The following is a 27,283-nucleotide window of genomic DNA, read 5'->3' on the forward strand; positions in this document are numbered from 1 at the left end:
TCCCTTGTCTCCCTCAGTGCTAACAGACAAGAAACCCCACAGACAGTAGGACAGAAACTGCTTCTTTTATATATTATACACTATATAGACAAAGATTTCTCTCTAATGATGTGTGGCTAGAACAGGTCCCTGGAAAGTATGGTTATTGTGCAGGGCAACATTTGTCTTCCTTCACATTTCAATTCAACTGAAGTGCTACTGACCAAAAAATCAAGAATAAATTTGTGCTAGCTATATTCAACATGAGCATTCACAATTTTTACACAAGTTTTCTGCTATTAAAATATGTGAATTAAAACGGCTGCTATGTGTTAAAGACTGGATTTACGATGCTGTGAGAATAGTGTAAAAGTTGTGTCCATTTACACTTTACGTGTAGCATACGATTTGGTTCAGTCAACTGCCAGCATGTATTATTTGTAAAAAGAAGAGAGAAACACGACTGATTTCAAGTAAGATGCTCAAAGGCAGCTTTAAGTAAATGCCATTGGAACTATTAACACAGCCACTGTAATTTAAACATTGTTCCTTCTGTTTAAAGATATATATACACAGTGAAGTAATCTAACTGAATAGTAGTCTCCTACTTTTAACAACACATCAAAAAATTAAAATGGTCAGAGAAGAGCAGAGTCACAGAGAAAGAGTAGCACTTGAACACAGGAAGTAGAACAACTCTTCAGTGGTATTGTAACATCACAGTGCTAACAATTATTTAGCTAGGAATACATTATTTTAAATTCCCTTTAAAGACCTGAAAGCATCAGGTGCCAATACATAACAGATTTCTGTGCTTTCACTCCTATTGGTAAAGGCACAAGCCACCACATTTACAGCAGAAGTCTGCTCAAACATCGCTAAAGTTGTTCATTGTGACCACAGCACAGGGCTCTCTCCAACCCCGGATTTATAAAATACTTGTAATCTGCTGAGATTCCTAGCAGAAAAAACTTAGGACCCTCAACCTAGACTAGTGATCTCTGAATACTGCTGTAATAAGGATTCTTTCATTTCTCAGAGTCTTGCTCTGCATGACATCTCCTTACTTCAGCTCTATGTTAAGATTTCTCAGAAAATGCAAAGGTGAAGAATAAAAATCAACTATCACTAGTTTGGATAACCAAAAAAAAAATAATAATAAAAAAAAAATCTAAGTGCAAGACTACCTGAAATGTTTACAGTGCTGAGTAAAACAAAACTAATCTAGAAAGAGAGACAATCAAGGATTTAATTTATACACTAAGAAGTATCTTGCAAAGCTATTATGATCCAGTTCACAGGAACTCACAGTAACTATTTTAAAACTGTTACATGCTAAAATGTATAGTTTTTAGAAAGCAGCCATATTCTCAATTGCAAATATTAATCTGATTGTTTCGTTGTTGTTTGTGTGGTTTGGAGGGTTTTTTTTAGTCATTTGCATTAATATTCTAGCAACTAACTACATTATTATTTTGCTACAATAACAATTGCTCTAACCTTTTATACAACCATAAGATGGCAGATGATTGCCACAGGCAGAGTTTCCAGTCAGTAACAAAAGTATTCTGCATAACACCCACTCTTAGCAGACATGGGTGCACTCACTGTTAACTACACACAGGGAAAGATGCTCAGGTGCAAGTCAAGAGTACCTTTGTGCTCTGCAGACTCAGCATCCATGTCTCTAGCATCTACTTTTTCATATGAACATCTGCTCTTGCCTCCTACTAATTTAAACAACAGGATCATTAGCCAGATTTCAATCTCACTTGGCAATGTCATCATCGGGATATACTGTTTGTTTCCTTCCTACCTCTGCTTACTGTTTAAATGCAAGATGTGCAGCAACATTATCACTGTATGCAGACATTCTCAAGAGTCTGATGTTGAACAACTGAATAGCTTCCTCCCCTTTACATCTCTGGACACTACAGTATCCATTTCAGAAGGCTACAAGATCACCACACATACACCTGAAACTGAGGAAGACCAGCAAGAAACTCATGTTTTCATTGTCTCAGAGATGAGGCCCACCAGATTCATCCACTTCAAGGACATTAAGATAACTTGCTGGGAAGATGCAAATAGGAATTGTATCCTTCACCAAGAGGGAGTTCATCCTCTCAAATGGCTCTGGGCCAATATCACATAGAATGGTAGGTGTTGACTGGAAAATGACAAGCTATCACAAGACTGAACTAGAATCTAAACCACTCTATTTGCACTTCTGTATCAACGTAAGAAAAATTTAGGAAGCAGACTGCGGTCTACTGTTCACAACTCTTCTGAAAGAAACCAAATTAAAAGCCAAACCAACTACTCAGGGATTTTAATTGCAAGAAAGGTCAAAGCAGTTAATGGCATATTCTTTTACGAGCAAAATGCGTATTTAGGTTAGCTACCTCACTTTATTAAATTAAAATGGATGACGCACAAACACTTCCTGAAAAGGAGCCAATAGACAAACAGATGCTGTACAGCATATTAGGATTTTCAGCAAACTTGCAGGGCTACTGAGAAGTAAATCTAGACTTAGAAGAGATGCATCATAAATGCAACTATGGCATCTAACATTTCTAAAATGTAACCATTAGACAAACTTTCAGGTTTTCTTCTTAAAATATCAATTAATTTGTAAAACCTATGCTGTTTTAATTTTTATTTCATTTTTTAATAAGCCTCATATACCAATAACTTTTCCCGAAAAAGCAGGGGAAGTTCTGGCTAAATACAAAAAGTAGTAGCAGGCTGATAGAGGTGCAGAGTTTCCTGAGGGACTAAAGAAGCTGAAAAGAAGAATAATCGGTGTATCTTGGTTTGTCATACTGTTGCACAATTTTTTGAAAGTGAAATGAAAAAGGTATATCCTATCACTTTCAAACTAGACAGAGGAACAAATCCTAAAAAATTAAGAAGTTAAGAGATTTCTTCTCCATTTGCACGCTAACAAAACAGTGGCCCCTTCCACCCACACAAGCTTTCTAACTAAAGGTAAGAAATCAAATATAGGCAGTTAAGAGAAGAGGACAATGGAAAAGACACAGTAAAAATTGTAGTGAGACTGTGTACTTACTATCTCATGGTGCACAACTGATAATTTAAAGATACTTCAAGTGCAACACCATTCACTGTAATAACTACCTGACTGAAAGCCTTGTAGCCATCTCAGAAGAAAAAAATATTACAAATGATTTACTAGAATAGGAATGGTACCTCCACAAAACAGTTTACATAAACTGTACAGGAAATGATAATGTGTACAAGCACTGATGTTTTTTATCAGTTCTTCAGTTTTTCACAGCTTTTAAACAAATTTAACCACAGTCGATAGAAACACCAGTTATTACTAACACTAATATTAAGAGCTACCTAGGAATCAGGTTTAGAGGTACAATAAACCATATTTCAACATACGATGTAAAATTCAACTTCATAGGAAATGGGAAGAAGAATGGAAGCCATTTCAGAAATCATAACTGAAGTAATCTAAAATTACTTTTGCTTAGACCAGTAGAGATGGGACATAAAAAGACCGTGTAAATGCAATAAAAATAATCAATATTAGTCTTGTAGTCTTTTATATTCAGTGTACCAAGGCCTTCTTACAGAAGACAACAGGAAGTGTGTTTGCCCCCTCTTGTACTACATTTCTGGACAGCAGATGTAACAGCCAGTTAAGTAACGGATTTGCTGACTACTAATTTTTTACCATTATAAATCGTAGTTTAGAAAAGCCCTGCATTGTTGTCTCACAGGTTTGACTGAGAAAGTGGGAGTCATTTAGATGTTTAAAAAGTCTTTCAGAATTGGGTGTCAGTTTTCTGTCTTTTAGAGAAAGAACATCTACATCAAATTCATCCAAAGCAAGGTAAAAAAAGCAGTATGCTACAATATGTATCTTGTATTTCTAGTACTTTTTCCCTAGTGATGAACACTTTTGCTTAATGTAGGAGAACACTGATGTTCACATTAACAAAGAGATATAGCAATCAAAATAGGAACTTACCCCCTCACTGTCTCTGTGTGGATTCAGCCTAGTATACACGTTTTCAATAATATTACGCCTAAAAAGAGAAGTTCAAAAAAAAAGAAATAAGCAAAACAAAGGATTTCAAGACATGGAGAAAAGTTTGATCAGAGTAGGCATTTTGAAGAATCTAAGATATTTTTCTTTTAACCTGACTTTTAAAAAGATGAAACCCACTCTGTCTTTACTCACTTTCAATAAGAATTTGGGGATCTAGCAACTGGTCAAGAGTTGTAAAGACTGAGCAAAGTAAAACCATTCATTCTCTTACCTTACCCTCTCCATGGTCCACCTCTTTTTAGAGCTGCATATTCAGATTTTGTAAAGAGTAACATTCAAATCTATAATTTTGCTCGTTATAAAAAATTCTTCAAGTTTGAACAATTGCTGGTTTTCTTGCCTTATTTCTGGATGTGCAACTTGAAGACAGTTCAGCTTTTCCCCATCTTTATCACAAATACAGTTTACAGCTTGCCTACAAAATTTTGAAGTGTGGTATGCAGAGTATACAAAAAAAGGTTACGTCCTCACATTTTCAAATCAAAGTTTAAACTGGGAAACATTCAGACAGCTGTAATAAATATGATCAAAGTTATTGACACCTTCAACAAAAAAAGAACTGCTATGTGGACTAAGACTCCTAAGTCTGGAAATGACCAAGATCTCTAAAAATTGTGTCTTACAGAACGAGGGGCACCAACTGCTGACTCTTCTAAAGAGCACAAAGGCATCAGATGTCAAACCAGCAGCAAATGTCTCAAATATACATGGCTCTTGATGCAACATAACTTTCTGCCCCAGAACACTGAGGATGCTGCAAGTTTGATGAGGCTCCTTCTGAAAATATTTAAGAAATCTGGAAAGGTTGCATATCTGAGGTAGCATGGGATCCATTGGAATTGGTGGAAGATCTTCCTAGAGAAAAGAAACTGAATCTTTTTGCCGATGACAGAGGAAAGGGTTCTCTCCATATTTAGTGACAGGGGAATGGCACAATTCTGACTGAATGTCTGTACTACATAAACCAAAGGCACCTCCAATTTAACAGAAAATGCCTGGACAGTCCAAGCAAGACTGCCATAGAAGCAGCAGGTAGCCACTGCAGTGGGTTTAAATAGATATGAAAGTCAGCTCCTTTGGAATTATCCAATCTTTTTAATCCACTTCTCTCACTTTCACCAGTGTATTGCTCTGTGCTTTTCTTTCATGGCAAAACTCAGGAGCAAGATGTTGAGTAGAACTACTAAGGCCCAGAGGGCAGAGTAGCTCAGGACTTTGGTTTCCTTCAGCAACAAACCTCCACTCTTGAGCCAGCATTTGAAATCACAAGGGGATTGTTTGGAGTCAAGCAAGGCAAGTCTTTGGAGAATAAGATTTTAGAAGATAAAACAGCGCCATCAGCTGACCACAGCAGAGTTGACACCTGTACATCTCCCATCTCAAAGAGTGGGCCAGCACAGGCTTCTAAGTAAGTGAGAAGCTTGAAGGAATTATACAGTGCTAATATAAATGGAGTTATTAAAGGGGTTCCTAAGGTTTGAAAACGTGCTCTAGTCACAGTAACACTGTATTGCATTTCTTCAGCTCAGACATACTAAACATTGGGAGCAACTTCAACTGGTGCGAAAACCGTGGATGACTGCCACAGATAAGATCTTCTTGCAATCTGTTTGAGCCAGGTCTTGATGTTCAAACACAAGGACAAAGTGTAACTTCTTCATGACCTGGTAACATCCCAGGATAATTACCTCAAGAAAAAGAATATTCTCCTATTAGGACAAAGGTTTTAAGTTACACAGTATGTGGATCTGGGTTGTGCAGCAGTATTTTTTCCAAGACTTCCATTAATTTCCTGCAAGGAAAATGAACTTAGATACATCACTGCCTGTCTTTGTCCCAAGTTTGGAGGCCAAGAACAAGCTACTTAGGACTGTATAATATTCTCTCGAAAGAAACTGCAGGTACACTCCTGAAGTCAGGGGACTTTAAAAGTCAAGATGAATAGAGAGGCACCAAAATGGAAATTCTGAACCAAGTCCATGAAAAATGTAACCTGGATCACAACAAATTACAACAGAATTTATACATCAAGGATCCAGAATAGTGCAGCAGTACATGATGTAGTTATTAATGAGCAAAACAACAAAACACAGCGGTTGGGAGGCACCAAGAAGAACAGCCACACCAAAGCTTCTCTGAATGCCTGGAATGTACACAAGTGGAGAAAAGGGCCTAGAATGTACAGATACTTCCAAGGCTAGAAACAAATAATCATGGCAAAGAGTGGTCATTAACAAGTTCACGCACTGAAAATAGATGTACATACACACAAATGTTCAGAGGACAAGACTTCATATTTTGTAAAATACGAATATTCTAGAAACAACATGCTCTATGCATGGGAACGAGTCCTACTGTCTGGAGAATTCCAGATTAACAACTGTTTATGCAATCCTAAATTCTTTTCATTAAAACCCTTAAGTTATAGATTGCCAGAACATCACCACTGGGCTCCCCAGAAAAACAATGTAATCTCTGAAGGTTTGTTCCTGTTAAGTTTTAAGATGAATTTTCTAGTTCAATATTCTTGGTTATCTATCATTCAGTTTCAGACTAAACAAATAAAAACAATTATTTTATGAGAATGTGTGCTGAGCAAATAAGTAATGTCCCAAACTTATAATTAAGTGGTTGGGAAAACATGACATGAGGAAAACTGATCTCCTGGCATTTTGATATTCATGTTGTTTGATAGCTCTTAATAAATGTAATGCAGTAAAAAGCCAAGAATACATATATTTTTATTTTTGGAAATGGCCATATGGACATAATAAATTCATGTTATGTACCAGAATATGATTATGTGTTTCCTCTTTACAATTCTGGAATAGGAACAGTGACACAGATGTTTATATACTGTAAAAGGTAAACTAGCTTCAAATATAAAAACTTGATTTGAGTATAGCTATTACAATAACAAAACTTTAAAACATTTAAATGAAAGAGTGTCAGTGAATTTAACAGTTCAAGCAATTCCAGTACTGTACTCACTTGGCAGCTAAACCACCCCCTGGTGGTAAATTAGGGATATTCTCTGCAGTTAAAATACGAATAACGTGAGCAAGATCAGGCATTCCTTCTTCACCCGATTTTTCCATTATTTCTAATTTAAAAACACAAGAAATCCTGAATTAATACCACTCATTAGCTAAGACAGTGAAATGTAAGATATTATCATTTCTTAACAGAGGCATTACAAAAAAGTTACTTGTAAACAGAAAAACATTCTTTACATTTTAGTTTAACAGTCTTTGCATGGTGGAAGAGTGCTTAAATTCACAGTCTGTATTTCCAGTATGCATCAAACCTTACTCACTAAGAGAAATTCTGAAGCAGACTGCGAATTGAATGAAATACCCTGGATATAGCAGCCTGTTCTCTCGGGAAAAAACAGCAGCTGAGAGTCTGTTTCAGTTAGCTTTCTCTTGCAGTGCAACACTTTACATGCCACAAAGCCAATGCGTCCCCAGGATCCTGTCACGTTTCCTTGTGAGTAACACCTTGTATCCTCAAAGACCACAATCTCCAGTGCATAAACACTCTGATCACCATGCAATCAAGAAGACAGATAATGGATAGATAATATTAGCACTCAAGTGGACAAAACAGAATATGGAACTGATGAGGAACAATTGAAAATATTTATTTTAATAATAATTAAAAATTATATTCAATTTTCAAAGCTGACATACTATACAAGTCAAGTTCAGTGCTAGTAAGTTCTTCTAGCTTGGAAAAGAACTACCTGAGCTAAAGTAAATCTTCACATATTCTCTTTCACCGGGATTAATGTTAAGATGAATGTGTAATATCTGTGTATACACCCACAGGTGTAATGCTACCAACTTCCAGTCATCAGCCTCTATTCAATCAACCACGACCATGGCATAAAAAGGTTTGGAGTTGTATGCACAAGTCCTCTATTTTTAAGAGAGGATATTTTTTCTGAAAATCAAGTAAATTAAGGAATGGAGTGCTATTTCTTGTAGACACTGTTCTAGATAAAAAAATCTCTTGAAGAAGAATTAGGAATTAATCCTCTCTAGTACCATCCTAAAAAAAAAAAATTCAGTCTGTATCTTAACTACTGTACTATTCTGTATCTTGACTACTATCCAAAGATAGGAATCAAATAATTTAATTTTCTTACAACTGATTGCATTCTTAGGATTTTGATCACTTCTTCCACACATACCCACACAAATTAGCGACAACTCCTCTTACAAATTGCATCCTTTTGTGTAGTTCTACTTAGAAGCAACTGTACTGCTATAACAATTTTGCTGAGATACATTTGACATTTCTTATGAATATATAGTTTTTATACCAAGAGCACATTCCGTGCATAGGAAAAGCAGACAAAAAGCAAGAATTAATAATAAGAAAAACTACAAAAGAAAACAATTTCTAAATATTTATTGCAAGCATAAGGGCTTTGTATCTTCTTAAAAAGAGGTGAAAATAATCACAGCTAAAGATTGCTGTAAATTTCTTGGTACTAGAAACAAATACATTTATACTGGAAAATAACTTCTCAGGCAGTGCTGAACTGAACCATGAGTATCTTCTCTCCATCTCTAGAAGGTGGCAAAGCAAGAATTCCGGATGAACTAATCATTATCTTTTTCTTCTCCTAACTATCACAATGAGTCCCCTTTCTTTATAAAAAGAAAAAAAAAAAGAAAAAGAAAAAAGAAAAAAGAAAAAAAAAAGCTTCCTAATAGAAAATTGAGATAAAGCAAATGAGCAAGTATGACCTGTTGTCACTACACATGAGTTAGCAGATATACACTGTGGATGTGCTTGACAAAGGCCACCAGAGAAAGAAACCAAATATTTTCAGAAACAGATTTATGGGCATTTACAAAGTTTTCACCTTAATCTCTGTGATGTTAAGAATAACCCTAGAGATAGCTTTGCATTGCTAATATAATTCAGACACTTAAAGAATAATTCCTGATTCTATTATATATGTATATTCATGAAAGTCCACTACAAAGTCTACTACTTTATCTCTAAAACACTTTTCACTAAAAGTCTAACACTTCACTCATGGATAGGCATTTTGAAAATCCAGCTAATATTTTACTTCAATTTTACATAATTCAGGTCCCCAACCAGAAAGCATACAAGTTCTCCATGTTCCAGCACCTCCTTCCATGCCTAGTTATCAGATTATGACAAATCAGTTTTCTACACAGTATATATTCCACATATGTAAAATGCATCATCCAACTCGGGGGATTAACTGACTATTTACCAGTAAGACTGTTTAAGCCTACACAGACCACGTGGGGTTAGTGGTTTTTGGGGTTTTGTGGAGTTCTGTGGTTTGTCTGTTATTAACTGCAATTCACCCTTTCAAATAAACAGATACACCCTTTCAAATAAACGGAATCATATCAGAGAACTGAACTGACTTCTGTGCCTAGTTTTCTCTTTGTGGGACCAAACTTTGGATTTCTGAAAAACAGAGAGCAGAAAGCAGTATTTGCAAGGGGCAGTAAGAAAAGAGTGACCTAGCATAACCTCACTACTGCCCAAAACATTGTGGAAGATGCGCTGTCCATGGCAGCGGCGTTGGAACTAGATGATATTTAAGGTCCCTTCCGACCCAAACCAGTCTGTAACTGTGACCGTGCTTTGGAGATGGACCAATTAAATGACTCAAACCAGAAGCAGGGTTGTGCTCAGAGTCATAAATGACTCAGGCACAAGCTTAACCTCATTAAGTATACTCCACAAGTGGCAGCTTTGGAATGCAGTTATCCACATGCTGTCAACCTCAAAACTCAAACTAGCAACAGAGTATTGGTATATATTTCTTCCACTGGAAATCTCTGTAAACGATGACTTGCTGAGTTTGCTTTTTAATCAATCTGTTAAAATAAAAAAATATCTCTTGGGATTAAGACAATAAATCTTTTTTAAGAACTCTGGAAACCAGAGCTTAAAATGCCCAAGTATGGTAGTGAAAAAACCCTGCTGCCTAAAAAGTTTGATGGCTTGGTACAGTCAGCTTGAAATTTAAGGTCCACAGGAAAACAGAAACAGAACAGTGTATATTCATTATGAACAAACACCAGTGATCAAACTACAATTGCTTCAGGAAGTCCCAAAGGATTTTATACTAAGTTCTAATGTTGCCCTGATTTATATGAGTCAAACATAAAGTGGAAGTGGAGGGTATCCAAGAGAACTCATAGTTTACATTCTTTGACAACATCTATCTTTGTAGCTCAGTAGTTCCAAGACAACCTTATTTTTTCTGAATGTTTTTACTACAGGTATAAATATAATTGTTATTGGCTATCAGCCAACTGCATATAAACTTGTGAGCTGTTAACTCATTAACATTTTCATTTAATGTTGTACTTGTTAATTTGTGTTCAAACACCATTATTTGCTTTTTGAAAGGAATAGTCAGCCTCTAGAAAGGTATTTTTAACAAATCCATATTATCAGTGTCACAACATATCTACCAGGCTTTATGTTTTTAGAGTCAAAGACAGTTCAAACTGTCAGGCAAACCTTATACAGTGTTTTCTACATCAAGTTAAAAGATGAATAAAAAACTAATTAAGGCAGTTGTCTTAACCAAAAAAACTCCACCTTCCAAAACATTTACCAACTCCAACACTTGAGATGATACTCTTGCCTCCATGGGTTTTTTTAAAGTCAAAAGTACTCCCCTGCTCACTACTTAAACCTTTAAATCAGATACTTTTTAAAAACTCCAATACATTTCTAAACAATTTTCCTCATGCTGCTTAGTGGTTTGAAACATTTTGCTAAGGCTTTTATCCTTTCTGAACTAATAATATTCAAGGCACACAGGTAAGGTAAACTGCAATCTCACAACGTTTTTCCTTTTAATTATGGAGACTGTCAAAATTACAATTTCATAGAATTTATGAATGCGAAAATTTGTTAAAATTCAGACAGATATTTCAAGTTCTTCTGAAGTCCGTTTCATTTACTTTTTCCACTCCTTGTCCTAATTCCTCGAACATGCTGTCATTTCTTGCTAAATACTTGCCTTTTAAAGGCCTTGAACTCTGTCCAAATAGCAAAACACAGAATGACACAGGGAACTCAAGAAGGGAAAAAAAAACAAAAAAACAAGTGCTGAAGCAAAAAGTTCAAGCTTTGGAGCAATTTATTTCTCTGAAGCACTTTAGCTAAATAATCATTTTGAGTTATATTTGCAATGACTCCACATCAATTTGGACTACAAACTCTCAACTACTTTTTTGGGTATATATATTATTTAGTTAAATGTGGTAGCAGAGATAAAAATAATCAGTTAATAGATTAGTTAATCCAGACACTCTGATCACAAATTATTTGATGGCTTTTCAATTAATCTTAACATTCACTTATAAAAGCAATAAAATCCACTGCAGTTCCACCTATCTTTCACCTATTTGCTAACAGAGAACAGCCACCAAGAAGCTGGGAATACTAACCTGTAACCACTGTGCACACCTGACTGCTGCCAGTGAAGGCAACTGCTCCTGGCTCTCTCCCAGAGCCTATTAACAGTTCATGCACTCTACTCTGACACAGAAGATAACAGGTATTTATCTTAACTAGTGTCATCTAGGAAGCCTGGGATGTAAGCCAAATTCCAAGAAACAGGCCTAGAGTTAGCATCTGAAGTGACCACTAGTGCTCTCTAGTCTCAACAGAAATTACAAGTATATGAGATACTACAACATCTCAACACAAATTACCCATTTCAAAGTAGATCCCATTTAAACATGAGGAAAAGACACCATGCACAACAGCTGTGTGCTCAGAGATAACTCATACCTGAAGACCTTTAATATACATATATATTAAAATTTAGGGTGGCTATATCAACTACCTAGATTACTGGAACACTGACACAAAAATGCAGTACAACTTTTTCTTTCTGCCAAAAACTTGCACAGAAAAAGGGAAGAAATAGTACAAATATCTCATTTAATATTTCATAAGCAGGACATTACCAAGATTACAATTTACTGAGCCGATACAACACTCTGCAAGGTCGGTAGTTGCATTTTAACCTCTGAAGCCAGCAGTAAAAACTTAAAGCTCACATTAAGAAAATGCTTGCAGAATACCAGGACAGACTAAGCACATGGCCTAAAACATTCTTCCTGACACACAAAAGTTCCAAGTTACAACCAGGCCTGAATTTAACCCAACAAAAAGTGGCAATAATGTCTTTCATGGCTTTTGCTTTCATGCTCAAGATAATTATGACACCATTGTGCTCACTATCGCAATCAAACTGTGATTTGTACACTATCTAGAGAACGAAGTGAATTTCTTACCTTCAACCCGTGATTCCAAGTACTTATCCAACTCGGCATCTTTTTTCACTGCCTCCTCTGAGACCTTAGGAGCATTTGAAAAACAAACTAATACAATACTCATGTTATCACGACTCCCCTATGTGACAAAAATGAAAGAGAAGTTAGTATCTTTAGTCTTATTCTTCATCTTTCTACTGTAATCACATGTAATCAAATTTATGATTTAATTTAATCACATTACTTTTACCAAAAATAGTACTACAGATAAACCTGAAAAAAAAGAAAGTCTGAAAAAATCTTGTATTTTCATCAATAAGAAAGAACCTCTCAGTGTCCCGAATGTACCACTCACTAAAATTGAGTGATTTTGACTGTATATTCTTAGTATTGAAGTCTAAATAATTAATGGACTTATCTACCTGTCAACCATTTAAAAATAGTATCAATAAAACAGGTCAGAAATTAGACAGTTGTGTAATGTTACCTAAAGCCAAATTGTAAAACAACTCCTGTTGCAAAACGAAATGCAGAATACTGCCCTTTACTATTAGAATAGCTTAGCTCAAGCAACTAATTTGTTTTAGTTGCAGGGCATTCAAGTAAGCCACTACATGCACTACAAGTCTGTTTATCAGAATGCACCTGTGTCACAGCACCTTGAAGTATGTATAAAATATAAGTGTTTTGTATGGCCAAGCTGACCTTACAGCCTATCATGTGCTCAGAAATATCACCCGATGGTTTTTTTGGATAATAACTTTAATGCCAGTTCTTTACTACCAGACTCTGATACAATTTTCCTACTCATTTAATTTTCAAAATGATAATTCACAGCCAAATTTAAAAACACAATTCAAAGTCTCTTACAAGGGGATCCAGCAGAACCATAATTTAAACTACTAGCTTGAAAATAAAATCTTCACTTTTTTTTTGTGTAGAATATTAAGTGCCATTAGTCACTGCACACTGGTGCTGTGTAAACACAAGCTACTGGATAGTTCTAATTACCTAGAACAAAAAATCCTTCTCCTGAAGCAATTCACAATTTGACATTAGAATGAATTCCTTCAGAAACACTGCTTAGGAGTTAGCCTACGTTCCCTTCTGTACCAAGCATATGAGGACCGTAGTATTACGTGGTACAATCCAAAGTCTGAAGACGTAATAGAACATTCTAATATTGTTACAGAGGTCCAGGATCTGACTTTGGAAAATAAACATGTGGCCAGCGCTCAGTTTTACTGGAAGTATCTGAGAGTGAGCATCCTTTATTTAACAAGGCTGGTTGAGTTCCTGGTCAGAAAAGCAATTTAAACAGTATTTAAACCAATCGTACTGTATGGTTTATGCTGGAATGCAGCCCTATTTCTGGAAAACCACACAACTTACCCTTTAGTTACAATTGTGAATTTCAGTATTTTCCTCATAATTGCATGTGACCTAACAAAGGAACTCTGTACTAGCAGGAGTTGCACTTGTCAGGGAACACTGAAAATGGAATACCTATTTAACATACGTAGACCAAACAGTAGTTGCTCCAAAAAAACTAAATCTGAGGAGTAGAAGAAAGCTCAGATGCAAAGGTGGTATTACTCCACCTAAGCTACAATGAGTTGAGGGCACACGTGAGAGAGAAGCAACACCTTGAAGAGGAGATGGTGCCAACACTGGTGTTATGCAAAGGATACAAACACTACCCAACTTCAAAGAACAAAAAAACCCACAAAGCACCTTGCTCAGAATAGATAAATTTTACAAATTTTGTATTTACAATCAAAGCTTAGAGCTGGAGCTACATGCAAGCATTACTTGGGGGGGGGAGGAAAAACACCCTTTATTTTTGCAAATGCTATCACCTTTCCAAGCATATAGCATGACGCTGTATATTCTTCAGCAAGGATATACAGTCAAATGGGTACAGAACTTTGAGGAAAAGAAGTTGGAGAAGGGGAACAGTAGGCCAGGAACAGCTGTTAGCACTGTACCCATCTAACCAGAAGATAATTTTAGAACAGCTGTCTGGAGAAAACAGTTACATACCTTATGTAAACAAGTGTCCACTACCCAATTGCACACTGTTTCCAGGTCATCTGATACTTCAAGTCTAGACTTTACATATTCACAGAGCTCTTCATTGCTCATTACATCCCAGATTCCATCACAGGCCAGGATGATAAACTCATCTTCTTCTGCCCTTAAGATTTCACACACCTCAGGCTCTGGAGAAACAAGTTGTTCTGTAGGGCCTTTACCATCAACACATTTGTAGTCATAGTCCCCCAGAGCTCGAGAAACTGCCAATGAACCATTAACACGCTGAATCATGACACTGCCTCCTGCATTCTGGATTCGCTCTTTCTCCCTCGGGTTGCAAGGTTTGTGATCCTGTGTTGAAAAACAGACTTGTCCATTCCTATAGAGAACAGCACGTGAATCACCACAGTTGATAAAGTATACATGCTCAGGTGAAATCATAACTCCCACTGCTGTTGAGCCACTTCTATCCATGCCATTTCTGAGGTCTGCAAAATTGCGCATATACTCATCAATTTTCAAAAAGCCAGTTCTGATCCCACTCTTGACATTTTCCACTGAAGGTTCAAGAGTAGATCCAGGTTTTTCTGTCGCCCTAAAGTCTTCGTTGTTAGTGATGTGTTCTAGTAAGTGCGTGGAGCAGTAATTTGCAACACGAGATCCTGCGTGACCATCGTAGACAGCAAAAAAGGACCAGTCCTCTAAGCCATGGGGAATACCTACAACGGCTGTGTGAGCATCTTCCATTTCCACTCTCCATCCCTGCATACTGCTGAGGCCGTAACGCAAGCCATTCCCTGCACCGTGGGCGTTATGTTTTTCAGTTTTTGGTTTATCCAAAAATGCACCCATGTTTATGGAATATTGAATCTGGAAAACAGAGAGAAGCCGTCTTATTTATAAAACCACCACTCCATATAAGCTTTGTTGTATTTGCTTCCTGTATTTCTTCTTTATAAAACAAGTGATAAAGCATGCACACGTGCAAAAGTCAACAACTATATTGGAGGAAAAAAAATTAATACATGACATGAATGAAGTGTGAATTTAGAAACCTCCGTTAGCATTTTTAGTATTTTTTGTTGGGGTGCCATATTTTTTGAAGAGCTACTTCATAAAAATTAAGCCATCTCCATATGAAGGCAGAGTAGTTCACATACCTTTGCAGCCCTGCTGGTTTTGTCATCCTCTGCAGAGACTAATTTATGACAGAAAAACAACAACTATATCATTCCTACTTTCTTTCCTACTTTCTTTTTACTGTGGCATGAAGAAAATCAATTCATGTTCATAAATACGAACGGACTGGTCTCGCTAGCTTTGCATGTGCCATGTCACTTCTGTATTCTTGTAAGGCATGGCAAAAGTGACCATAGGGGAACACAGACCACGGGCCAAAGGAACCAAGGCAGTAATTCCCACTTAAATACAAGAAAACCTCCCACAGGAATCTTTTAACAAATTATACTTAGTCCTTCATAAAACAACATTTCAATATTTACTATAGAATCATAGAATGGTTTGGACTGGAAAAAACTTCAAAGATCATCTTCTTCCAACCCCCTTCACCATGGGCAGGGACACCTTCCACTAGACCAGACTGCACAAAGCTCCATCCAACCTGGCCTTGAGCACTTCCAGGGATGGGGCATGCACAGCTTCTCTGGGCAATATCTTCCAATGTCTCACCCTCACAGTAAAGAATTTCTTATTTCAAATCCAAAACCACTCTCTTACAGTTTGAAGCCATTTCCCTTGTCCTATCACTACACTTGGCCGATAGTCTCTCTCCAGCCTTCTTGTATGCTATCTTTAGGTACTTAAAGGCCTCTATAAGATCTCCCCAAGCTTCTCCAGGCTGAACAACCTCAACTCAGCCATCCCTCAAACACTTTCATGTACGTACATGGGATTTTAAGTTCAAAGATCTTGATGTCAAAAATTATTCAATTACAAGAGATAGGAGCTAAGGGAAGTAAATAATCCACAGAAAGTTAGAAGCTCTTCAGTATTTGGAGACAATCTCCAGAATGCAAGATCACAGGTGAAATGTGAATAATCTACATTAAAGCTTTAGAAGACTTCTGCTTTCCTCTCCTGTATTAGACTCAAGTGTCCTACCTGAAAAACTACTTTGCCCTTTACAAAGTAGCAGAGAATATATTCTTTAATCCACAGATCTCAGAAACTCAGATATCCCAACTTCAGACCATGCTAAAAATCATCACCCTATGAAATCCTTAGATGTGAAAATTACAGCAAATTTCATCCAAAAATAATCAGCAAGAATTCTGCCATGATTGATCCTGAGCAGTCACTTGTTTCTGACACAGTAATACCTACCTACAGAGTCTAAAGTCATGATAATCTAGTTCTAGTTTAAGAATTCGTTGCCAGGCTAGGAAGAGATTAATCCTTACTCCTGCCATTTCCCTCACCTAAACACCTTTGAAGTATAGAGGACTACACAGAGATAAACCAAACTTCACACTACCTCTCTGCTACAATCATCTCCACGCAGTGCTGAAGGTGCCCACTACTACAGAGGCCTCAACTGCTTGCTCAGCAGTTTTTTGTAACACTATGAATCCCTGGAAAGGACACACAAAGTGTGTCCACCACTGAGATAGGTACTCAAAACTTCCCACAACCCCCTCTCTCAAAACATCTGATTTTGCTTTGAAAACAAAATCAATCTGTGTCAGAGGGCAAGCAAGGCAGTGCAACGTACCACCACAAAACAGAGTTCTCAGCAATCAATGTTCTCAGTTAAGAGCTGAACAAGTTCCATGTAGTTAAACGGTGCAATTAATATCCATAAAGGAGACTTGTGAAAGCATTCTAATATCTCTCAATCACTTATTCACAAATGATACACAATACAAAACTCCTTTAAAAGCACACAAAGCATTTTTACCAGTTAAACTGCTACACAGGACAGAAATGCTGCCAAAATGACAGATACCCTCTAATACTTCATACCTTCTATGAAATTCCTTTAATTGTGTTAAGTACGTCCTTACATTCTTAAAATCAAAATGTGAAAGAAATCATGTGGCAGAGTGAGGAAAAAGATCAAACCCCATGTAATTGCAAAGGCCTGTGAGCTCAGTATTGTGTTGTGTTTCATATCCGTAAAATAAAACACAATTAAAAAAAAACAAAAACAAAAAACAACCAAAGGCATGTGTCACACCGTAGTTTGACTTGTTTCACAAGTAGTTTCACGTTTTTACAACTCATAAAAACCTGGAAAAAAGAAAACGACGCTATTCAAGATTATATTCTTAATATTATAAATATTCCATTTAATACTGCAAATAAAGGATGCAGAGATTTACTCACAACCAGTAAGTCTGGGAATCAACTTGTATACTTTGCCTTTAAGACTTTCATCACACATCTCCTGGAAAAGCACAGCTCTACCTTCTCTATCCCTGCCATGACAGTGTTGGAAGACAGCTTGGCCTTTTTTCCTCCACACGGAAGAAACCCGTATCTCCCCTCTCCTCACACATCACGGGCTCTGGCCCCTCAGTACCAGAACAGAGTCCTTCTCTGCTCAGCTTGCTCCTCCATGTCTGTGCCTTTCTTGTACTGGGAGGTGGGCAGTCCACGCTGTATTCCCGATGCAGCCTCACAAGCGCCAAATAGAGGATAACCATCACTTCCCTCAAAATGCTGGATACACCTTTTCTAGTAGGTGCCAAACTTTCCTTCCTTCAGATATGCTGCTCTCTAATGTTCAGTTCATTTCTACTGGTTCTCGGCCAGGACTCACCCCACAGTTCTCTTTGGCAAAGCTCATTCCTGGAGAGTCATCAGCCGGGCTGTATAGAGGGACAAGGTGACTTTATTCCCAGTACATGATGTGATTATACCTCCTGCAGTTACCATCAGACCATTGGCCCAGCCTACCAAGATCTATCTACTGCTAAGGCCTACCCTTGGGCTAACTGACCGCTCACTCATATCATGTATTTTAAGCATGAATACCCTTCCACTGTTCAAGTTTTGAACAAAGACTTCATCGTAATTCTTCTCAGTCAAACCATCTCAACGTTTCTTGAGGGAGGTTAAGGCATCAAGCTCCCAACGTTTTTGTAGAGCAAGATTTAGTCTCAAGATAAAACACAGTCAGCAGAAGAATAGATGAAGCACCCTCCTGCACACCAGTAATTCATTTTTAGCTTTAATCAGCATAAACCCAAAAATTCAGTACCCTTTAGTCTTGAGATTTATTTTCCAAAGATCCCATTTTTGTATGAAATGTAATCAAATAACAGATTGGTTTGAGAAAACATATTAATTTCCTTGTGGTGAAAATGTTTACCACATATAAAATTATTAGGAGAAACTTTCAAAATCAGGAAGATCATGTCTACTGTAATTTCCAAAGCTTTCTTGGAAATGGAGAAGGCCTTAGTTCTTCCCCATGCTCCACAGACCAATCTTTAAAATATCATACATTATTCAGACCAAAAAAGAAACCCTAGGATTCTCTTCTCCTTGTAGTCTTTCCAACCCTGGAAAAGGTTGAAAAAAAATAAATTAAAAAACTCTACTGTCTGGCAGTACCAATAATCACCAAGGCTCAAAGGCTTTTGAAATGCCTTTACAGAGGAGAAATTACTTTATAGAAAGAAATTACTGGCCTTTGCCCCTCTCTGGCAATGAAGAAGCTGAATCTGAGCAATATACTACCAAAGCAGAGGCTCCAACTACCTCGCCCGTGCACAGTGTTTGTTCACCTCTAGTCTTACATCAATAGTTAAGTCATTTCCAAGAGAGTTCAGGGCAACAAGTCTCTAACAAATGCTGACATCCCAGAGCAAAAATCTAACCCAAAGCTTACTTCTCTGAAGTTCCAACCTGTATTTTTCTCTAATGCTTTCTACCAGAGTGAAATCCTACAGGAGGCCCTTATCTCTTATACAGGCAACACAGGCAACAATTCAGGCTCAGGAAACCAAAGACAGCTAGCCTTTTGATGTATAGAGGAATGAAGGCAAAAGTCATGTCCTCTGACATGCAAGAAAAATTCATGATCAATATCCTTTCTGCTCCAACTACACAGTGAAGACTCTTTGGTATTAGATCAGCTATATATGAAAAGGCCTTAAAATCAGCTGTGCATAAGCTTGTGTTTCCATTTAAAAGACAAACAACCCCAACTGCTGATTTTTCTCCAAAGATCTACTTAAAAACTGACAAATAGTTCTTGCTCGGGTATAGATATTATTTTCTACTATATCATAAAGGGGAAATAGGCAGCTACTTTAAGTGAAAAGCATGCTCCTTTTAATTTAGATTTATATTTAACAGGCAGAAATATTTACTTGATGACTGTCATAAAGGCCAGAGCTGCCCTGACTTTAGCTGGGATAGAGTTAATTGTCTTCTTAGTAGCTGGTTCAGAGTTGTGGTATGGATACAGTATGAGAATAATGTTGGTAACACACTGAGGTTTTTAGCTGTTGCTAAGTACTGTTAGCTATACTAAGTCAAGGACTTGACAGCTCTCATACCCTGCCAGGGAGAAGGTGGGAGGGGCAGAAGAAGTCGGGAGGGACACAGCCAGGACAGCTGGCCCAAACCAGCCTAAGGGATATTCTATACTGTATGACATCATGCTTAATATATAAACTGGGAGGAAAGCAGGCAGGGCTACTGCTTGGGAATGGCCGGGCACTGGTCAGCGAGTGATGACCAACTGCACTGTGCCTCACTTCTTTTTAATTCTTTTATTATTATAATTTTCATCCTTTTCTGTCCCATTGAACTGTCTTCATCACAACCCACAAGTTTTCTCACGCTAATCTTCCGATTGTCTCCTCCATATGACTGGGTCAGCGGAGTGAGTGAGCAGCTGTGTGGTACACAGTTGCTGGATGGGGTTAAACCATGACAGTCATTTTTGGTGTCCAACACAGGGCACAAGTGGTTGAGATAACGACAAATCTGATGAGACCCTATCAGAATAAATTTGTTGTAAGTACTCATTATATTAGTCACTGGTCACAGTGGTGACGTATTTGCTCTCTAAGTTGGTGTCCATGTACGTAAAGTTGCATTATATAATACTTGTACATATTTGTCACCTGTGGGAATTGGGCCAAGGTTATGTTATTGTACCCTGTAACACTGGGTCATGATATGACAGAATTGCTGCTCGTGAAACTGATCTGGTATTTGTACTCAGCACTGCCCACATTTCCATACTTTGGGAGCCATCTATAGGAAACTACTAATAATTACAACTCTTACTTCTCAGAGACTCAACCAATGGGGGAGACTGGTACCTCTCTTCATCTTCCCTTTTTCCTCTAGGCCAATGAAAACAGAATGTAGGAATTTTTAATATCCTTGGGATGTTCAAACCAGTATTCCTATTGTTGTGTCTTCTGAACGTGTTCAAGGTCCTGTTTAAGGATCAGCAATTATTTCAGAATGCCACCCAGGGATCTGCCCTGAGACTGGATAGCGGTAAGTGCCAGGGTGTGAGGGATGGTATGGGCAAGTGCCTAGGATAGTGGGCACCTCAAGTGATTTGGAACTTCAGCCCTGAATGAGTACAAAATCTGGAAAGACTAGTTAAATATTTGGAAGAACTATGCTGCCACCCTGGCATTCCCAGAGAGACAAAATCCACACAACGTGCTGTGGCCTGGCCCAGGCCTACTGAGCCATGTTCAGTACTGTACAATAACCTTCAGGGAAAAAATGGATGTGAAGACAATATGATGGACACAAGGGCTACTCCAACCCCAGTGACATGTTCTGTGATTGAACCAAAGCACCAACTCGTGCCTGTATCAGCCCCTGCTATACATAAGGAGAGAGGGTTGCAGAGGTGAGCTCATTTAGTGAGGGATGAAGCAGCAGGACTATCATGAGAAGAGGAGGGGGAAGAAGCATAAAAGATCCAGTTAACCATCTGATCCCTATCCTTGAGTGAGCTGTGGCATGCAAAAAGACTTCAGCCACGATCCAGGCAAGGGCATCTCTTGGCTGCTCCAATGCTGGAGCAACAGGCCCAGTAACCTGGTATTAGAAGGGAGAGAAGCCAAAAAGCTGGTACCCCATTCTACAGAAGTGGGCATTAACAAGGCAACTGGAAAACGGGCAGAAGCGTCTGGAAGTGACTCCTGTCAAGTGCGAAGGAAAGGTACTCCTTCAAGGAAGATGTTATGCCACCCAGGCAAGGGGACCGTCATGGATAGAGGCATCCAGTATCTAAGGCAATTAGCCATGCTGGAGGAGATTTATGATCATGTGGCCAACAAGCAGTTGTCCAAAGACCCAGATGAAGCCAAGTGTACACAACCCGTGTGGTGGAAGTTTGCATGGGATGCACCATTGTCATACACCAACTCATTGGCAGTAATGACCTGGAAGGATGGAGAGGGACAAATGGCGGACAAATTGGCCAACTCCATTAACACAAACAAAATGCCTCTTCCTCTCTACAGGCCTGTATCTTGGCTGTGGACAAGGAAGGCAGATGCATCCTATTCCGCACCTGTATGGACCAGTGTCCCAACTATTAGGAGTAAGCATAAACAGCACAGGCACCCTGTGTCACCACAGAAAGGCCATGTGGAAGTGGGATGGAAAAAAATCAACCTTCACCCTAGAGGTATGAGTAGGGAAACAGCCAGGAAAATCACAAGAGAGAGTTACTGCAGGACATTGCTGCTCCAGTCTCTACTGGGCAGTTCCCCAGAAAGAGTAGAAGGGCTACCCTTACTCCTGATCTTCAAGGGACTCTTAACTCACATTCATAAGAAGTGAATAAATAGTGAATACTACAACCAGGACAAGAGGGGCCCTGCCTCCAGCCAGGTGGAAGAAAGCAACAGCTGGGTTTAGCGGACTGTGTGGATTGGATGACCTTGCACAACAGACCCACAGCAGGAGTCAAAGGCTCTAGCAAACACTGCTGCACAGGGGCAGGCACCATCTGTGTTTCTGGAGGGGCAGGGCAATCCCAGCAGCTAACTCTGCTGGAGACCAAGGTCAGCCTGGCTGGGAACCAGTGGCAAAAGCACCCCATTGTGACTGGCCCTGAGACTCCAGTGCATCCTTTCCATGACTGCCTCATGAGGGTGTACTTCAAGGACTCAAAAAGGTACTGCTGGGCTTTTGGTAGAGCTGCCTTGGAGACAGTCAAAATTAAACAGTCATCCACCTTGCCCCATCTCCTGGAGGACGCTTCTGCTGTGGGTCAGTGAACAGGTGCCATCACAACAGTGCACTGGCAGCGGTACCACACCAACCAAGACACCCTGACACTATCCATAAGTTGATCTGTCATATGGAGAGCCAAGGAGTGATCAGTAGAATTCACTCACTTTCTAACCATCCCATATGGCCAGTGCAGACTAAGAGCAGACTGTCATGGCCTGAAAGAAGCCACGACAGCTCTGAGTACAGCTGTGCCAGACCTGCTGGAACTTCAATACAAACTGGACTCAGTGGCAGCCAAGCAGTATGCCATAATTGACACTGCTAGTGCAGTTTTCTCAAGCCACTGGCAACAGAGCACAGGCCCATCCAGTACACCTGGAATTGACTATTCCAGGGGAAGAAACACAGACCTACTATTAGCCATGGACTAATCTAAACAGTACTGAAACAAGACAAAACTCTAGAACACTTAATATATTGATGACAATATTGTGTGAGGTAATACAATAAAAAACTTGAGTTTTTGGGAGAAGGAAAAGTAGTTCAAATCCTTCTGAAAACTGTTTTTGTCATAAAATAAAAAAAAGGTCCAAGGACCTGAACAGGAGATCCAGCAATCACCCACAGGATTGCATTTGCTCAAGGACCTGGGTGCACTTGGTGGGTGACACAGAAGGATGGGGAAGTCCGATGTGTACCTCAAGGGGATTTGAACTGTATTATGCTGTTTGCTATCAAATATTGTAGGTCACATCACTTCTATGGTTGTTAAATGCCATATTAAGGGTATTGTAATAGAATTACCCAGGTTAATGAGGAACAGAATTTTGATGATAAAACCAGAGAAGCACAGCAGTGATGGAACTAGCACTGGCTTCAGCATAAAACAATCCAACACTACACACATTCTCTCCTGCCCTGAAGGACTACTATGACAGATGAAGCCCAAAGTCATGGACTAAAACTCAACAAACATTTTGAAGGGATGGCCCAAATACTATGGGAATGATTCTCTTTGTATATATCAAAATACAGGAAAGGTCATAGTGATTACTTGGACGTATTGGAAAGTATGGGACCTGTTAGGATGCAAATGGTAAAGAATAAGGGGTAGATAAAGTCCTGCTTTCAGGTGGGATAGTGTTAATTAGTTTTCTTCCTCATAGCTGGTATAGAGTTGTGGTTTGGATACAGTATGAGAATAAAGTTGATAGCAACAACTAAAAATATCAGTGTTATGTAGTGTTTATACTAAGTCAAGGACTTTCTTGCTTCTCATACTCTGCCAATGAAGAAGGCCAGAGTGGCACAAGTAGTTGGGAGGAGACATGACAGCTGACCCAAACTGGCCAGAGATCCTCCAAAACATCATGCTCAATGTATAAATTGGGGAGAAAGCTGGCCAGGGATCTACTGCTCACAATGGTTGGCACGTGGTAAGCAATTGCATTGTGGATCACTTGTTTTGCATATTTTAATTCTTTTTCTTCCTTCCCTGTCCCATTAAAAAGCCTGTGTCTCAACCCATGAATTTTCTGATTTTTACGATTCTCTTTCCCATCCCACTGGGGAGGGAGGAAGTGGAGTGAGCAAGCAGCTGTGCAGCTGCTGGCTAGGGTTAAACCAAGACAACAACCGACACATAGTTGGATTATAAAGGTCTAAAAGCCATAATCAAAGTTTTTGTAGATACTATAAAATAATTTTCACATCACATGACAGTATCATAAAAAACATCAGAACTAAACTAATACCACCTTGATGGCCAACAGTCCCAAATGCAATAATGTATCTTTTCATAATATGAGACTGGTCCAACATAAATCTCTTTGGCTTAGGTCATAAAAGTGTACTGTAAAATGTCTCTTCCTCAGAAGGATTCACTCAACAGGCTAGTCATTTTTAATAAGTCGGTGCTGTGGAAAAGAAACAGTGCCAGAGTTTCCTGTTACAAAGCACATGTGCTCCAGCTATAAAAAAAGAATGACATTTCAAAAGAAAAAATGCTGCACTAGATATTAAATATGTAAATGAGAAATAAACAAAGTATCCACGACAAACAATTTCAAAATTTATGAAAAAGTGCAGGAAGAAATAACTTCTCTGGTTTAAGCAAAAAAAATAATCAAAGTTTAGTCCCGGGAGAAAGCGCCTCTGTCTCCACCTTGCAGTCTCTGTCTAGTGTGTGTGTTAGGTTCACATACACACTTTGTGCAGTACATCTGTCTACACACGCTGCAGGCAGTTTTGATTTTTTGATCCCAGGAAACTTGGTATTGCTTCTAACTTATTGACCTTAAAAATACTGGCACTACATGAATTTACATAAGGCCAACAGTTATTGGAGCTTGGCCGAAACAGCCACTCTAACTGTATTTCTACAAATACTGGCAGAGTCAAACAAATGATTGCAACCTAAGAATAAGATCTGAATATTTTATTTTCACTTTAAAATGAATTACATAGAAGAACAGCTATTACTATTCCTGGGTTTTATTTGGAGGATTTGGGTTTGAATCTGTGGCCATGGGTATTTGCTTTAGGAAGGACGTCAGCTGACCAAAGATACTGACAGAAAGAAATTAAGTATCAACATAAAAGGTCAATATAGAGCCTCCTACCAAAAACTTTTCCTGCTAGGATGTTGTGAAAGAAGCCAGAGGCTTCCAAACCAGGAATTCAAAAAATTTTTGCAAGTCATCCCCATTACCAAGTAGCATACATGCCTAGGAGCTACAGCTGCAATTTTAAAATTAATTTTAGCACTTCTATTGTTACAACAGTTGGAGGAAATAAAAAATAACAAAGATTAAAAAACCACAACTTTCCCCCACCACATTCCTTTTAAACCAGCAAGTTACAAAGGACATGAAGATTTCAGAATGAACTTCAGCTATTTCAAACTGGTCTGGAGGTAGAAAACAATCACAGGCGTAATTCAATGCTGTAGATTCACATCTATTTTCAATGTCAGTAGCACTACCTGAAAACATTAACGCTTCTGCCCTGCCTCAGCTACTCACCACTACACTGCGCCAGCAATTTCTTTTCTTTCAGAACTGCTGGCTGAGATGTTTTTGGCCTTACTCTTTGAACTGTTTCACTGAAGAAGCGCAAAGCTAGCTTTAGTATTTTGAAACTTTGTGACTTTGACTGCAGTGGGTTTGGAAGCCAGCAGCTTAGACAGCAGATCCAAGGGGGCTGTAACCTTCAACAGAAAAGACAAAGATATAGAAAGGATCACCAGGAGCTAGGTTAAGGGCTATAACCTTTCTAGCTATGCTGTTAACACGAGAAAAAACATGCTTGTGACCCTTTCAGAGGTTAATTTTATAGTCTGCATTTTTGCACTTAACTAAAACATAGATGATGCTACTTAACTACAGATCTTCCAGCTCAGGTTACGTGGCAACCATCTGTCTTCTCATGGACAAACTCCATACTTTATGCTGAGGCTTCTTATTTTTTCTGGAATGCAGCTCAATAGGTATAATGTTAGAGATCATACCTCAGATATTCAAGATGAACTTCACAAAAACCGTGAAAGTGGACTCTGAATCTAGTTTTCTAGTTACTGCACTTAATCCAAGGTCATCAGTGCCCAGGTTAATGTATTTTCTAGTCACAGAACCATTATCATGCAGCTTCCTTATTCAAGTTGCAGAAGTCAATTTCACACAGTACTGTGAAATGAAAACTTGAAAAAAAAACATGCACTGCTTTTCTTAGCTACACAGAATTCTGTGTTTGCCAGTGTGACTTCTGATTATCAGCAGCCTTTAGCTCAGACTAATACCACTGCTTGGGACTTACACTGCATACTTGGGAAGAAGTATGCAGTGTAATTTCCAGTAAGAGACTACTCCTGCCAATGTCTTAATTAATGTCACTCATCTTAAGTTTTCAGGTAACATATTCAGCTTTTTTTTTTTTTTTTTTTTTTTAACCAAGACTTCCTTCAAATACTACAAAGACTGGGAAATTCAATCCTGTTTGTTACCTGCCAACAGTTTATCTGAGTTACAGAGAACTACACAAAAAGTAATACACAACATAGGCAAATACCCAGGTTGGTTCACCAAATACAAGAAGACTGGGCCCAGACAGTGCAAAGCCAACTACTGCCGCCAGCACCTGCCCAGGAACAGGATGGAATCTAGAGTCTTTGGAAGTAAAGGTAACTCAGCCTATGTCAGCATTACTACTCTTGTACCGTTTTCTTGGAATAGAAATTTGGTGCACTGGCACTTTGGTGAAATAGGCCTACTTGGTTAATTCAGATGTTACCTGTCCAGGCTTATTATCCTTGAAATCACATTTTGTCCTCAACTCAAACCCTGCAATTCAGCATAGCTTTATTATACCACATGGAAGTATGTGCTGCACTGCTGCCTATCCCTACTGACCATACTATGACAAGACGTATATCCTATGATACTTGCTGAAATTCCTTGCCTGTATATACCCATATTTCCTGTAGCCAATAAGCAAGTTCTCACTTCTTTACTGGGCTGTTCAAAACAGATGCACAGCTCACACTTGGATAACACAAAGCATTAACTTAGCATAAAACTGATCCTTCACAAATAAAGTTCTTAATTACTTCTTCAGAACTGCTCTTTTGGTTCTCTAAATTCAATGAAAGACCAAGTGTTTTGAGTAAAAATTAGTTTGCTCCTTTTCA

The 27,283-nt window shown here is 38.5% G+C and overlaps 1 protein-coding gene across 3 annotated transcripts in view; it reads right to left on the minus strand.

Moving 5' to 3' along the window:
• PPM1B (protein phosphatase, Mg2+/Mn2+ dependent 1B) overlaps nucleotides 1–27,283 on the minus strand; it is a 60,237-nt gene that overhangs the window by 5,617 nt on the left and 27,337 nt on the right. For all 3 annotated transcript variants that reach the window (XM_066178500.1, XM_066178499.1, XM_066178497.1), the window contains exons 3-6: nucleotides 14,416–15,279; nucleotides 12,394–12,511; nucleotides 7,061–7,172; nucleotides 3,989–4,046 (exon numbers count right to left, since the gene is read on the minus strand). In XM_066178500.1, the coding sequence (XP_066034597.1) occupies nucleotides 3,989–4,046; nucleotides 7,061–7,172; nucleotides 12,394–12,511; nucleotides 14,416–15,261 (1,134 nt within the window). In that variant the 5' untranslated portion in view covers nucleotides 15,262–15,279. The remainder of the gene's footprint in view (nucleotides 1–3,988; nucleotides 4,047–7,060; nucleotides 7,173–12,393; nucleotides 12,512–14,415; nucleotides 15,280–27,283) is intronic.

Source organism: Chamaea fasciata, unplaced genomic scaffold (genome assembly GCF_029207755.1).
Source record: "Chamaea fasciata isolate MVZ Bird 193981 ecotype frontalis unplaced genomic scaffold, bChaFas1.0.hap1 SCAF_3, whole genome shotgun sequence".
Taxonomy (NCBI): Eukaryota; Metazoa; Chordata; class Aves; order Passeriformes; family Sylviidae; genus Chamaea; species Chamaea fasciata.